Source organism: Lipophrys pholis (assembly GCF_963383615.2).
Source record: "Lipophrys pholis genome assembly, chromosome: 10".
Taxonomy (NCBI): Eukaryota; Metazoa; Chordata; class Actinopteri; order Blenniiformes; family Blenniidae; genus Lipophrys; species Lipophrys pholis.
Genome location: NC_137640.1, coordinates 16,049,400 through 16,065,468, shown reverse-complemented (window position 1 = coordinate 16,065,468; position 16,069 = coordinate 16,049,400). Strand labels below are relative to the sequence as shown.

Here is a 16,069-nt window from a genome sequence, read left to right as displayed (position 1 = left end):
AGATTAAATTTGGAAGCATTTGTGGCTTCTTTTGAAGTCAAACGATTGTTGAATGAAATGCGGTTTGGCAGCCTGCTGCTGGTTGTACAAATGCACAAAAAAGACATAAAACAAATGACTGCCTCTGGCTTAAGTAGTGAATAGTTGTATTGGTTTCTATTTCATATAATCTTTTTTTTTTTACCATCTAATCCAGGGTTGCAGGGCACTCGAGCTGATTCCAGCTCGCTGAGTGAAGGCAGGGTACATCCAGCAGATGTTGCCAGTTTATAAAAAGGGTAATTGCAAAGACGGACACACCTATAGGAAATTTATGGTCAATCTGTCTCAAATGCAAGTTTATAGAAGGAAATTTTACTAATCTTGTGAACATCCTCACCTGCACAGGGAGAACATGTCAAGTCCTTAAAAAGAAATGCCGGGTTTGGATTGGAACCTACAACTTCCTTACTATGAGGCCATATAGTAATCATTTTAGACTTATTAATCCAAGGTCTTCCCTTCAAAGTTTACCAATAAAAGAGGGCAAATCAGATCTGTCAGTGTATCTGTACAGGGCAGCAAGGAAAAGAGAACATCTAGAGTTTTTAGCTTGCTTTATTATACAGCAAAAAAAAAAACATCTTTAGTCTGATACGCCACTTTAGATCTGAAAATTCAAATGAACAAATAAATGGCCGACTGCGCCCTTTAGTTTAAATAGTCCATAATTGTTCAATGTTTTACTCAGAAGTGTTGACTCGTATTTACACAGTAACCCAGCATTACCAGATGAAAAGGAAACCAGTTTGAGGACAACTGTGTGCAGACCTTCCGATATTTGTGTATACAAATGTGGTACTCAACCCGGGATTAGTGGTGTGTAAGTATTTATTTCTGTGCAGGACTAAATCCAAAGAAGACCGTGAATTTGCTTGTTGCATTAACCCTCGGATGGGCTATTTATTTTCCAACAGGTGTGATTGAATACCGCCATTCTTTTATTTATCTTGGACTAGTTTCCTTGAGCCCAGTTTTTAGTTGCAAGCACATCTACAGTCTCCGCTACCAATAGGAGAGCAATTTAATTAATTCATGCCATTCTTATGGAGTTACACCCCTCTGCTGAGAGCAGCAGAGTGGAGCTGGTTCACCAACATACCTGACATACTGCAGGTCTGTCTGCATGTGGTAACACCACTGCCATGCCCTCTGTGGGATATGTCACAACTAAGCTGTTGGAAGCTACACTTCCATAAAGAAGTGTCTGCTAGAACAGAGGAAACGGAAAAACGAGTTCAAGTCAGACAAGAGTTTAGCTTTAGAATGAGTTTTAATCATTTTGAGAGCAGACTGTATGGATGACAGAAGGAAAGAAGAAATGGACATGAGACTTACCACCAGCTGGAAGCTTTCAATATTTAACTGTGGCTTTAATGAATCTTGACACACACCATAATGACCATGCAGAGATTAACTCTGCATGACTCGGTTCAGCCTGAAAACTCTCCCAACAGAGATCCATCCAGTGATCCTCTGTGGCGCCTTGGGTCATGGCTGCTCATTACACACACGACCAGAAACAATGACTGAAATTTTTGAGCGCAGAAATTCCCAGGCAAAGTTTCCAGCTGTGCGGGTAACAGATCTGCTGAGTAATAATCCTGTGAAGAGAGCAAAAGTGTTTTTTGTTTTTTGTTTTAATTTCTGTGGAAGTGTGTGTTCTTTCTCCGTGAACACGATCACCAGGACGAACAACAGAGGAACTAAGACATGCATGCAAATATTGATTCACATTCAGGCTCAGACTCGTTGGCTGAGTTGACTCAACACTTCGTGCTGCACTAATCACACAGCAGGCCGACAGGTGCTTTCGCTGGAAACTGAAAGGACACATAGAAAAGGTAATCGCCTGAACCGCCTCATAAACGGTTGCAAAAATAAAAGCAGTATTGAATATGTATACTTATGTATATACATATACAAAAATAAACGAACCTGTCCATGTTGTCGTTGGGTCCTCCAGCCAGTCATTCACCTGAACGGAGGAGCTGCTGCTCCCACGTGCTGCCTGCGAGGACTGACTGTCTCGAGTCTCACCTGGCAGGTAGAGAGGTGAGTGCATCTGTCTGTCAAATACAGCAAGCCGTGTTGAGACACGAAGACACACCCACTTGTTGCAAGGAGTCAGCCAATAGTAGTTTTCTCCAAATCCTGTCACCCTTTATCATAACTTCATCTTATAAAAAGAGAAAATGACCGGGCTTCTTCCTCTCAGGACTCTTTGATGTGTAGGGAAATACTGAATGTGAACTAGATACATTGCAGGCTTTATTCTCTCTGTCTCTGTCTGTCTCTGTCTCTGTCTCTCTCTCTCTCTCTCTCTCTCTCTCTCTCTCTCTCTCTCTCTCTCTCTCTCTCTCCTCCCCCAATAATGCCTGGGGCACATCTGCAAGAAAAACCGGTAGAGGTAGTCTGATAACTATTCAGTCATACTCTGAACTGAAAATCCAAGCTCTGCCTTTTTATTGGAAAGTTTCATTGCAGCTATTCACAGTTCGAACATGTCAAATATATATATATATATATATATTAAATCAAAGATCACTTTAAGCCTGATGAAGTGCTCCATGATAGTCAATCCTATACTACACAACGTCTGTTTATTTGAAGATGCCAGCCTTACATCGGCAGGGTTACATCAGATACAGTTTCAGGTGCCACACCTAAGCCAAGATACTGCCTCATTGAAAACCACCTGCTACTTACAAGCAGGACTTTAAGCCTAATATTAAACCAGGATAGACGTTAATCTCCCAAGAGTCTGTGCAGTGTACACTTTATGATTTCAGAATGTAGACCTTTGGTAATCAAACGGCCAGTGAGAAATATGTCATATGTGTTTATTTAATATTCACATTCATTTACTTTCTCTGGAAACTCTCGAGCAGAGTTCTGACTCCCTTCAGCAGAGTCAGTCCTATTTTAAAGACTGAAAAAGAGCTGCAGAAGGTGACAGCTCCTTAGTAACTATCATGTGGCCCAAAAAGCAAACATTCTCATGACGGGGTAAAAAGAAAAGAAAAAAGAAGATGATCAGGCCGTTTGGCTTGAGGCGCTTGCTCTGAGCTGTGCCTGATGCAAGAATGACATCCGACTGGTTTGAAGCAGCAACCAGGCCCATTCACACAGGGAGTCACCACTGTACGCCTGCCAAGGCCATTCTCACTGCTTTGTTTTAGCATGCACAACACAGCAGACTACTACTGAATTTATTTTAGGATACACGATTGGCTGGTACTGTTGAAACAAAAGCAGGTGTCCTTCCAAAATGCACAAATAAAACATGCACAAGCCATATGCAGAAATTATAGGGAGATTTAATTTTTGTTAATTATGACAACTTGAATTTGTATTATTGAGGGGAAAGTCCTTTCATCAAACAAATGGCTCGGCATGATAGTGGTGCTGCTAAATGTGAGTACCTTTTTAAAACTCATATTTGTTGATGAGGTCCACTAAAGATTTGATGGATGATTCCTTTTTGTAATCTGTAGTCGATTCATCTTATTCATAGGAACCCTTTACCAAACACTATGAGAAGCAGTGGGCTGCCACAGTGCAGCGTCCAGGGAGTACCTGGGTCAAGAGCTTCCCATTTCCAGGCTCTCGGCCTCCATCGACCCCTGCAATAAAACACACACACACACACACACACACACACACACACACACACACACACACACAGTCCAGGTGTTTCCAGGTGTGCAGTGCAGGTAAACAGATCTACTCAGTGATATTCCTGTGAAGAAAGGACCTTTATCTGCCAACACTGACAGGATTGTATATGCGAATTGCAATGTGGGGCACAAACGGCCCACATGATGAACAGCAGTCATGGTCGGACTTCTCGCTGCACCATAACAAGATGGACTCACTGAATCTGTTCAACGTCAGCGGACAGCTGCAATCCTATCATCCTGCAAACCTTGATTGCAAACCTGTATACCACTTAGGTTCCTTTAATTTTGTTTGTGTAATCTTACCACTCTATAGCCTGTATAGCCTGTCAGCTGCCTCATTATCAGACCTTGGCTGTACCAGAGGCTCAAAACAAGAGTCGACAGCAATGAAAAGCAGGTTGACATTATAAAGTTTTAGGACTCTTTTTTTTTTTTTTTTTATGGGCACAACACACATACTGAACTCTGCCGGTCTTCACTCAAATGCATCTTTCATAGAAAAGTGATAGTATTATTCATTAATTGATTTATCAATGTATCTCGCTATCCTAAAGAAATCTCACCAACCTTAAGAATCTCTTCTCCAGGAGAGTCCTGGCCAAAAATAATAGCAGCACAAAAAATATTTTGTTGTTCTATATCCTTGTTGCTATTTCACACGACAGCCAAAATCAGCTTCGGTTGATATTGTCTTGATAATTTTCTGAGTTATGGGTTGCAAAGCTTTTGAATAAAACACAATCAGGAAAACCCAAATTGACAGGCACGTGAATCACAGGAGATTTCCTGATATCTGGTATTCATATTTGGTAATTGGAATAATTAATATCTTCACCTTCATTACACTTGTGTTTAGAGGAAGTTAGATTTTAGTTAGACTGTTGCATCATTCTATTGTTTTTGGAAGGACAATAACCTGCAGTGATTTAAAATAGGAAAAAAAAAACAGAACACATTATATTAGGTAAATCAACTTTATTAGAAAAATAATCCCTGATGATATAATACATCTGCTCCTTTCCCTTTTCTTCCCGAGTCCCATATGTCTTCTGAAAAGCATTGCTTACAATCCAATGGATTTTCAATATTAGTGATGGAAGTTAGTTACTTATTACTGGAAATATAGTTCCTATATACCTCGCCAGGTACATGGTCACAAAGTGGTGTCGACAGACAAAACTATGAATTTCAATTCAATGTTAATCTGAAAGCTGATATAAATAAATGATCTTTGTTTCAATTGCAGGAATGTCCTTCCACTCATCCATCCATCCATCCATCTTCTATACAACCTCTCCACCTCAGAGATGACGAGGGATGGAGTCGATCCCATCTTGCCGCTGGACAAGCTCAACTCAAACGCGTGCCTTTGGACTGTAATTGGTAAGTGGAGCATCTATAGTAGTTGCTGACTTTGTGGACGGGGACAATTTACAAACTCCACATGGAGACACCCCCAAGCCTAACCTGGACTCAAACATTCTTGTGTTGAGAGTGCTATCCAGTAATTCTGCTCAGCAAATACAAAATTCAAACTATATAACCCACTTGTGTCACGTGGCACAACCCGAGTTTATTTGAGTTGTGACGAATAAACTGAGCTTTTTCATATTTAGAAGCTGTTAATCGATGATGTTGAGCCAGACTACCACAAAACCGCACCGACATGATGAAGGTGAACCATCACTGATGGAATCAGTTACACCTGTTTGACAGGTTACACTTTCATTACGTGAGAAGACTTAATAGCAGCCAATCCCCATCACTCCCTAATTCCAGCTCAGTCCCTTTGATGTTGGAACGTTAATGTTCAACTCGCAATGTTACTGTAAGTTTGAGGTAATGCAACCAAGAAAAATCTGTGTTTTCTTAAAAGATCACTTCATCACGGCTGAAAAGTGGTAGACTACAGATATGACAACAAATGTTTTATTTTTATGCACTGACCCGGTGCCTCCATCAACGATTTGCAGAGAATTCTGAGCCAATAATAAATTCAAGTGGACTTGATTGTTTGTACTGAAGTTTATATTAATAAGGTATAATTGTCCTGTGAGTGCATATACAGCATATCCTACTACAGACTCAGGATTCCCCCTCAGATCATGTTGACATACTATCAAGTAAGAAGTGAAAACAGATTTTTCTTTGGCTGCATGTTGTTTTATTGCTAAACTGTTGGTAGATAACTTGGATGGCAACTATACAATATCGGATTACTTTGTCACGACATGCATGTCCTTAGTGACGCTCGGTCTTGGCTGTCCTGCTCAGAGAGGCCACAAGATGGCATATTTCTCACAATGTGTCCTCCAGCGTGTGAGACGTCCTCAGCTCAACTCCAGGTTCAAACCCAGGTGCGGACCCTAAAATGTCCTGTTGGGCCACAGTCACAGCTCCCTGCTTCAACACACCAGAAGGTGATGACGGGGTCATCATCACTTCCTGCAGAACTCCACCATGACACATTTCATAAAATCGGGTTTTCTGAGGGCAGGAGGACATTGAACCCGTGGTGGACTGTGGTCTTCCTACTCCAGAGGTGTAAATGTCTGCTCTAGAATGGAATCAGGATTGTCGTTGTTGTTGCCCCTTTTTTTTTTTTTAAACAACCACACTTTATATGCTCCTTTCTTGAGAAATCCCACACATTGACTAGCACTTTCAATTAAATTCACTTCAATCAGCAACTTCACTGAAAAACTATTTGGTTGTTATTACTTCAGTCGTGCTCCACCTTTCCCACAAGTGAGCTTCCATTATAGCTCCTCCCAGATGCTTCCTTCCTTTGATACTGATGAGCATGAGGCGGCAGTTACAGGAAGCCTCATGACAGCCATACAAAGGCCACTAATTACAGAAATCAGGGACGACAAGAAAGAATCTGGCCTTCTTTATTGACTCTATAAATGATTCACATCATGATCAGTTGGTATTCATTTTACAGGTCATGGTGTTTCTGGTGCTTATAGTGGTTATCATTTGCAAATCACAGTGTGAATATTCCAAATGAATTCAGGACCTGGCCTCGCAGGCATCTCTGTGTAGTATCTGCATGTTTTCACTGGTTACTCAGGTTCCCTCCCACAGCCCAAAGATATTTGGATTAGTGACTCTAAACTAAAAAGGTTTCTGCCGGTGTGAGTGAGTGTGAGTGTGAATGCGGTGATCTTTAAATCGCTTCTCGGCTCACACGGCGCACTGGGTTGGTGACAGAACAGAAAACTCGGGGAAGAAACCAGTGTGATCAGCCATGCTTAAACCATGGAGAGTCACACAAGAGACACAAAGTTAGCACAACTAAAGCCACAGACAATTTCCCCTAATAAACTGTAAAAAACAAAACAAAAATGAAAGCACGTTCAATTTAAGACAGACAATTAAAAACATGCTACTGAAATTATAATTCACTTTTTAAAATGTTTTTGCCTCGCTGTTATTCCACAAGTTGTTTAGTTGTATCTATACTGTTTCCTGGTGGGTTTTTGGTGTTTATTTTTTGTTGTAACAAAATTTTTTAGGGAATAATTGTTATTATTTAGCAGCCATACTAGAATTCTATTTAAAATGTTGTTTTTGTTTTTAAAAGAAATTAACTTTGTAAATAGAAACAAAAAATCTCAGCATTCAATCATTGTTGATGTAACTTTATTCCTCCTGAATTGGTCAACTTCTGCAGTCTGTGAATAGATAACTATCAGTATCAGCTGATTAGATCTGGTCCCCGTAACGCCGACTTAACGAGTTTGAAGAATGTAAGAAAAAAAAAAGTACTGATGTTTGAATGTGAAGAGTTAAAAATATGCTGTTAGGACAATGATTATTGTACTAAAGTACAGATATCTGGAATATAATTGAAGTACTAACCCACAAACCATGTATACAACATCCCAATAAAGGAGTGAATTTGATTCAATACAGAGCAATAAGACACAGCAGCCTGTTCAGGTAGTTCAGTCCCAATGAGGTGTTTCGATCCATCATTTCACCTTCTCCTCCGTCAAAGTCTATTTGGTGAAGCCAGCGAACTCTGAATGAGCCGAGCAGCTGTCGCCATTGCTGTGTGAGAATGTGACGGTGTGAAGCTCTGTCAGGCTGCTTGTGTATCGGTAGAATTGACTGTTTCTAGTTGGAGAGGTGGTTCATCCCAAAACCTTCCCAAACCTTTGGTACATTAACGGGTACAAACCGAGTAGCGTGTAGCAGGTAGCTCATCAACTTTAAACAGGTCAAAGGGCGAAGACAGTTTGGATGTTCTCCTAGAATTGCTTTGTTGACAAACTAGAACAGTATTATTCACGGGCACTCGGGAAATTCCTCTTCATACCTCGCCTTTGTAGATTTCCAGACTTGATAAACACCGAGACATTTACTTCTTTGAGGAAACAATCTCTGCTTGCTCAGCTTCTTTTTTTTTTATCTTAAATTAAAACTGAACGAATGGCCTCTTTTTTTGTTTTGTTAAGTCAATCTTGGGGATGTCTTTGTTGGTGTGTTTGCTATTTTCCTTCATTGACAGCTCATTTCCTAATCATGGTTGGTTTGGTTTTTAATTCCAACTCAGTTCTTTCACATTTATCAAAACTAATCATTTAAAAAAAGATTTTTTTTTTTTAAGAAGGACCTTTATTCACCAATTCAGCTGGCATATTCAGTTTCTTGGACAGTAGAGAAAACCCACACAAAGACCTCCGAGCCTAGAATTCAACCGGGGACTCTCATGGTGTGTTTCATATCAATGCCATCAACATGTAATCAGTTTTTAAACTACTCAACTGATCAATACTTTTAATTGGATGAGTAGATTTGATGACAGAGTCCATATCACAGTCAAAGTTACCTCTTCGGTCACTTATCCCGTTATAGCCATCTGCTTGTTGGCTGCGGTTGATTGAAGATAATATGATTCTCTTACCAAGCTGTCATCGTTAGTCATGTGTCACAGTGCTGATAAATTGGCCATTGCTCATCAGCAACATCACACAAGTAAATCAGTCAGTAAATATCAGAAGTACTTTGAGCAACATTCATACACATTAAGAATCATACTGAAGAAACGATGAAGAATAATTAAATAAAGTAGTGCTGTTGAGAGGCTTAAAAGGGGCAGTTCAGGAGGTCCACTTCATTTAAACGGGGAACATATGGGGGAAGACTTAAATTATACAGAACGGACATGTAAATTTCATAAAGATTCAAATGTATGAAGAAGCGCATCTTTTGAATTAAATTTACAAGGCATTGCTGTGGTTTTAGTAATGTTGGAGTATTATTATATCTTATGGGAACATTTGTTTTTGGTTCATTTTGTTTGTTTTGTTTTCAAATTGCCAATAAATGTCTGAGTGAGTTAGATATTTGTAAATTAAATAAATAAATTAAAAAAACTTGTGAGATTGGGAATATAACAGCAAAATGCGTACTCTAATCCGCCCTCTGTACATTCATGTGAATTGGTCATCACACGTGTCGTTTGGGTTACAGCTGTCATGTGTGAAGCACAGAGGATTTAAAAACTTTATTACTTTATCTTCATTACATTTTTTCTTCTTTTGCACCGAGTTGAAAACACAAGTTCTTCTCGGGCCTCCACGTGTGATTCAACAACACCTCATTGTACGTTAGCCGGTTTGGACACTTGATGGATGGTCATACTTCCTCATATTGTCACCAGCCGGTGAAAGCTGCAAACATACAAGAGGAATTCTCTGGAAATAAAGTCTGGCCTGAATAAACCCTGTAAGAGAGGGTAAACAATGAGAGTGTCAAGAATTGAATACACAAATAAAGTAAGTGCTTTTAATGGAGATGACCTACTTCAGGCCGGTTCAGGCGGGAGCTTAATTGCAGCAAAGTGTTTGGATGGAGGCTTATTTCAGGAAAGGGTGGAGACTGATCCAATCTGACAGACAAATGCAAGTGTTTACATACTGGCATCCCCTTCACCAAATATGGTCAAATAATTTGGTAATTATCTGAGTATAATGAAGAGGATCCACATAAACACCAGCAAACTGTTGTGAATCACTGAAGAGAGGAATGACAATTGAGCGTGTTAACATTGAGCTGCCTGGGTTAAAGACCTCCTCTGACTGCAGTCTCTGTACTGTGCGTTCTCGCACTCACTATTGCTGTGGTGGTGTTCGATATTTTATGGACTTATGGTTGAGCTTAAGACATTAAGCTAAGGGGATTAAAGTGGTCGTCACCGTATAGAAACACATAGGAGACATTACTTAGTGATTGCCATTGATATACCAGTGAGATCAAAACTATATATCTCAAAACTTAGCTTTTGTCATATTATTCATCTATCAATTTGATAGAAATTTGCATCCGAGATGATTTAAACATTGTTTTAACCTGATTCTATTCGTAAATACTCAGTTATCCCTCGCTTATTGATTGTATTTTCAGGAGGAAAATATTGACAACTTGTATGTAAATTTGGTCTATCTTCATTTAGAGACATAGACATACAGTTTTCGTGTGATTTTTAGTTATTAGTCCTGTGATAAATACATTAAGACCAAGTTGACAAAAAGTCTGAGGAGAATGAAAGTACCATATTTGTTTAATTAGGCATAATCTTTACAACATTATTGCTTCAGTTAAACAAAATGTACGTGTCTTTTGGATAAACATTATCATTTTAACCTATATCGTGAAATATTTATATTAACAACGACCAAAACCATTTGTGCCAATAACGAACAGAAACTTTTGAAGGAATGAATGAATTCATTGTTGTTATTATGGTATGTTATAATTGTTCTTAAGTAGTATTTGGGGTGGGAGTTGGTACTATTTTAAGTCATCTGTGAAGTGGGTCTATCTCAGTTTATTTCTAGTTGCACAATCTACTTTGCTCACTTTAAAGTCGTCCGTCACGTCCACAGTTTGCATCAATTTTCAAATCTTTTGATCTGCATTTTTTAAATGCCTAGTTTGTTGCTATATTTTTATCAATCAACATTCCATAATATCACAATGTACACCTTGCAGTCTGTGTGAAAAATGTACTTCAAAGTTACTTCTTCCACTTGTATTTGTTGACGTTTTCTGAAAGAATTCTTCTTGGGAACAACAATAACAAACAATTAACAGCAAACGGGGAAACTAGACTATCTCCCTTGCAAACACATTTTCAAAGCTGTATACAGCCATATCTATATTTGGGACAGGCTTTTTGGTTCAGTTCATGTTATCATCATCATCTTCAATTAATTGGGCTGATAAGACTTCCTGGGTATATCTCTGCCCATCATGCAGCAGGTGGAGTGGGGTCCGCTCCTGCGTCACGCGCCAAAGACTTTAAATAGAACCTGGACGTGCGCGCACACAGAGTCCTGCTGCACCATAAGGAGTGAGGACCCCCATCCTACTCCCTTCAGTCACCGACCGGTGCTGTTTGTAGAAGGAGGAGCCATTAAATCAAGTCCTCAGGCCTTTTCTTCAAAGCCAGTGAACTCGTGCCGCCCCTGCGTTGCTCTGGACACGATGGCCAGCTCCGGACTGCAGCTCCTCGGTTTCCTGCTCTCACTGGCCGGAGTCGCTGCCACGGTGGCCGCTACTTTCATGGTGGAGTGGAAGAAGCAGTACCAGGGGAAAGGCCACCGCATCTATGAGGGTCTCTGGATGAGCTGCAGCGGCAATGAGAGAACAACCTGTGAAATTCACGAGTCTCTCCTGAAGCTGCCGAGTGAGTACTTTTATTGTGTGTGTTTTTTATAATCATATCTGAAGACCAGACCCCGCTTCTTGAGATACCTTCCACTGACATTAGGTTACTATAATTAGGCAGAAGTGCGTCTTAACAATAGCCTCTGTACATTGACCTCATTTGACTTTAAACCACTGATAGACAAAAATTTTGTTTTTGTGTGGAAACCTAATATTTGTGCATATTTGATGAATCAAAGTTTTATTTTAATGTCCAAGCTTATCGTTGTGTATTGCAGCAAAGTGAAACCGTCATAAAAAGCTTGCCAAGCTAACAATTAGAAAGGAGACACTCAATAACACTGATACAGTAAAACACAATATCATAGGTTTATGTACATTTGTACTAACGCATGCTCCTCTGATCCTGAAGCTGAGGTCCAGGCAACCAGGGCGGTCATACTGCTCAGCCTCTTCCTCTCTGCTTTGGCACTGATGGTCTCCACAGTGGGAATGAAGTGCACTCGCTTCATGGATGGCATGGCCAAGAGCAAATCCACAACAGCGATGATCGGAGGAATCATGTTCATGATTTCAGGTGTGTTCAGTGAGTGCAGACCTAAACAAGCCTCAGGCAATAACAAAGATATTACAAGGTCGCAAGCCTCCAGTATCAAGAAAACTTTATTATTATTATTATTATTATTATTATTATTATTATTATTATTATTATTATTATTATTATTATAGTTAAACATGAGTGTTATACCTTTGTTCATTATTGAAAAATATAGTTTTGGAGGTTTTTTTACACCGATTTTGTCAAAAATGACATGATTGTATACGAACATGCATGTTCAGACACACACGCGCACACGCAAGATGGATACAAAATAAATAGTAGCGTTGATGTAAATAATCAGTTTGTTTAGTAGCAGACATGTTCTCATTTTACTGAATCAGCATTTAGTTTAAACTTGAAATTTGTTGACTTGTAATCTCATTAACAGCACAGCTGTTAATGAGAAGCTTTGTCATGATGAACAATTTCACTTCCTGTCTTTGTTTAGGTTTATTGACAATCACCATCACCTCCTGGTACGTTAAAATGATTGTGCAGACCTTCCATCAAACACATCGACTCCTGAGGTACAGCAGTCAGGAGAAGCCTAAAGTACAAACACAGACACTGAATATTCAGATCTCATTGGGGATCCTTCTGTTTTCTCTGACAGCTACGAGTTCGGTAAGGCAGTGTTTGTCAGCTGGGCCGGAGGACTCCTCACGGTGGCGGGCGGCGCTTTCCTGAGCTGCGGGAGATGTTGTCCAGCCAAGTCATCCGAGTCCCTAAGTTCCAACCAGCTCCTCCCAACCACCAACCCCAAGTCCAACTACGTCTAGTGGAGGCAGGAGGATCCAAATGACTGAATGCGATGTGTGTTTAGCTGCACAAGCCACAGCAGTAGTATCTCAAGCTGTCACCTTGAAGGATGTGAAAAAATACATTATTTAAATAACTTCCTGGTGATTACATTTGTTTTCCTCCAGTTTGAGTTCCATGTTTCCGGTTATAGAAAGGATGTAAACAATCATGAAAGATACTTTTCAATCTTTCCAACAGAGACAACGTGTTTTTTTCACAGAGTGAACATAAAGTTTTGAAACACCTGTTTTGTTGTTTTCTGTACTTGCCTTGCAAATTATTATGTGTTTGTGTACGTTATGTCCAAAAGGGTTCTTTCCTTGTTGTTGTTGTGATATTGTATGAGACAGTTTGAATGATAGCTTAGTGGACATTTTGAAATTATAATTTTTTTTTCTGTTTGCTTTGTGCACAAGTCAGAATGTTCAGAAATGTGTTTTGAGTTTAGTAAACACTGATTATGTCGCGCAGTACTTCCATAGTAGTCTACTTTATGAAACTGAGATGTGCTTCAACACTACTGACTCTTGTGGGGCCGCTTGTTCGAACATTCTTGATCATTCCAGTTGCACAGTTTCTCTAAATTACAATATGAATATGGTCAATATGTGAAGAGGCTCCAACAGTTGCAAGCACGAGTTCCAGGAAAGTGATGTATACACAGAGAACAAGCAAACTCCACACCGAAATGCCTCCAAGCCCAGACTCTAACCAGAGAGCGACTCTCTGTGAGGTGAGGTTTTCTCTTGCTAATGCAATTTGATATTAGTTTCACGACTCTGAGCATTTCTTTTATTGTTCATCTGAGATATGTGCTTTGGGTGTTTAGAATTTGCATCCAAGCTGAATCAAATGCACCTGAAGGTTGTTACAAAGTAACTAGTTTATGAGAGGAGTACTTTGTTCTATCACTTAAAGTTAAGTGCAATTTAAGTGTTGTGCTTAAGGTAAAACTATAATTCGTCTTTAAAACTTTATGAAACCTTTGGTTTTGAAATTTTTGTTCTTTTCTTTTTTCTTTCTTTCTTTCTTTTTTTTTTATTATCTGCTGTTGACTTTTAAATACACATTCATTATTACCAGAGTTGAAAATATATGTTAGATGATAATATGTTTCAAAAAGAATGGAGCAAGTTACGTTATTGTTCACAACACCTGTTGTTCACTACCTTATTTCTTTTTTCAAACACAGACATCAGTGAGAACAATTGCTTGGCGAGGTTCTGTCCTGTGCAAGTCATTTTTCAAAAGGAAATGCATAATGTGCTTTAGTGGGATAAGCAATTCCTTCAGAAACTGACTCATGAGGGTGATTTTGTAATTCTTTTTTTTCCAGTTGTGTCTTGAAAAGATACAAAAGAAAGAAGAAAAATCACGAGAGGAACATTCCGTAAACGTCACTCTTGCTCTTTAGACTTTGATCCCTTAATGAGCAACTATAAAAACAAAAAGACACTAAAACAAGACACATAATTTGATGAATTCTTTTGTGTTTATAGATCTAACTTTTTAATGTGTTTGCTGTCCAATGTTTGCTTTGTTTGTATTTTCCCAAACAATAACTGAAGCGATACTGTCCTCAAAGCTGGCTGATTCTCACTAAACCATCTTGGCTGAAACATGGAGTCGGTGTTGTGTTGTGTCCTCGCTGAGTCCAGCGGATGTCAACTATCACAGGACCTACATTCTCTCGTCTGATTGTGATCAGCCCATCCCGACAGCCCAGAAGAAATTAAATGGGTTTCAAAATAAAATGCTTATGGCACATGTGTTCTTCCACCTCATGCAAAGATGAAATTATTTGGGGATTTGTTGTCACGAGAATATCTCAAAATATCTATTATCTTGTGAGTGAGTGAGTGATTATCAAGGTGAACTCTATAAATAAAGTAGATTGTTGATTCAGCAAAACTTCTAAAAAAAACCACCAAGGATTTTTCCAAAGGATGCACAATAACTCTGGCACAAGTTTACAGCGGTGTTGCCTTTCGCCTCATTAACATGTATGTAATTCTCATTACTGTAATTATGACTTATTAATTACTCATAATTGAGATGAAAAGATTTGAAATGGTTTGTAAATAGCTGAAGAATTGTAACTTATAACCTACTTATCATCCTCGGTCGTATTACAGTTCACGAGCTGACTTTGAAAATAAATAAATGAATAAATAAATGAATGAATGAATAAATAAATAAACAGCTGTTTATTCAGCTGTATTGCATTCATTACTGCAGAGCATCACTGTGGCAATGGATAGAATCTTCAGTAAAACCGGATTCTAAACTTTCTCTGAACAGATGAAATGTATGTGTTTTTTTCTTCCATACTTCCACACAGAGTGCTATAGAGGGGGTAAGATCACGGCTCATGTGCTGCATCCAGTCATTAAATACGAAGTTTTGTCGGTTATGAGAAGGTTTTAAAATACACAGCACGTGTGAATTGAAAAACCAAAATGACCTCATAACATACGAAAGAACATCATCTTTTTAACCACTAAGCAGCGAGGTGTTGCCAAAAATGTGATTCTCTTCAACCATAAATGACTCAGGTCCTTTCCTTCGAATCAAAGCCCTGAGACAGAAATTTAAAATGTCTAATCAAATACAATGTGTCAGTGAGGATTTCTCAGTCATAACACAAACATTCCGTCAGGCTAAGTCAGTTTCCTCTTTTAGGGATCTTATTAAAACTGCATTAAAACTGAAGTGTTTTTAATGATCAATTATTTTTATTCCCATTTCCCATATTTCATTTAATTTTCAGATTTATTTCAAATCAATAATTCCTTATTAAAAGAATTGATGTTTTAAAATAAGTAGATCTTATAAAAGACTCTTATAAACAAACAAACTGGGCCTATACAAATGTTAAGGATCATCATGTTTTGTCATGAAGCAGATGTATAAACAATACCAGCTTGTGATTTTCACTCATATAAAATCTCTGAATGCACAAAAGTGAGAGATCTTTGCGATTTGTTTGCATTATTATTTTGAGAAAAACAAAAAAAAAAAACTTTGTTTTTATACTTGGAATCCCTATTCTTCTAAACATCTTCAGAAGTAGCATAAAATCTTATGACATTTAATGGGTAACATTTGGATTAAAGTTTGTAATTGTTTCTATTTGTCATATCTTTTAACCTATACGTGCTTCTGTTTATGGAAAACATTCTGGTTTATACTGCTCCCTACTGGTCAGAACTGCACATGGCCACTTTTCTGAAATTAACTAGTTTAATACTCCAAATATTTC

General features: G+C 38.7%; 1 protein-coding gene across 2 annotated transcripts; it reads left to right on the top strand.

Annotated features, from left to right (window-relative positions):
* The first annotated feature begins 3,316 nt into the window (after positions 1-3,316).
* LOC308115237 (claudin-1-like) lies at positions 3,317-14,959 on the top strand. Of its 2 annotated transcripts, XM_080472658.1 has the most exons (6): positions 3,317-3,456; positions 4,969-5,105; positions 10,995-11,424; positions 11,818-11,982; positions 12,455-12,533; positions 12,620-14,959. In XM_080472658.1, the coding sequence occupies exons 3-6, from the start codon at positions 11,223-11,225 to the stop codon at positions 12,783-12,785; spliced, it is 612 nt and encodes a 203-aa protein (XP_080328784.1). In that variant the 5' UTR covers positions 3,317-3,456; positions 4,969-5,105; positions 10,995-11,222; the 3' UTR covers positions 12,786-14,959. The 2 variants fall into 2 exon arrangements, with proteins under 2 accessions (XP_080328784.1, XP_080328785.1); XM_080472659.1 differs by lacking the exons at positions 3,317-3,456; positions 4,969-5,105 and having other exon boundaries at positions 11,068-11,424; positions 12,455-12,482; positions 12,620-14,546.
* The last annotated feature ends 1,110 nt before the right edge of the window (positions 14,960-16,069 follow it).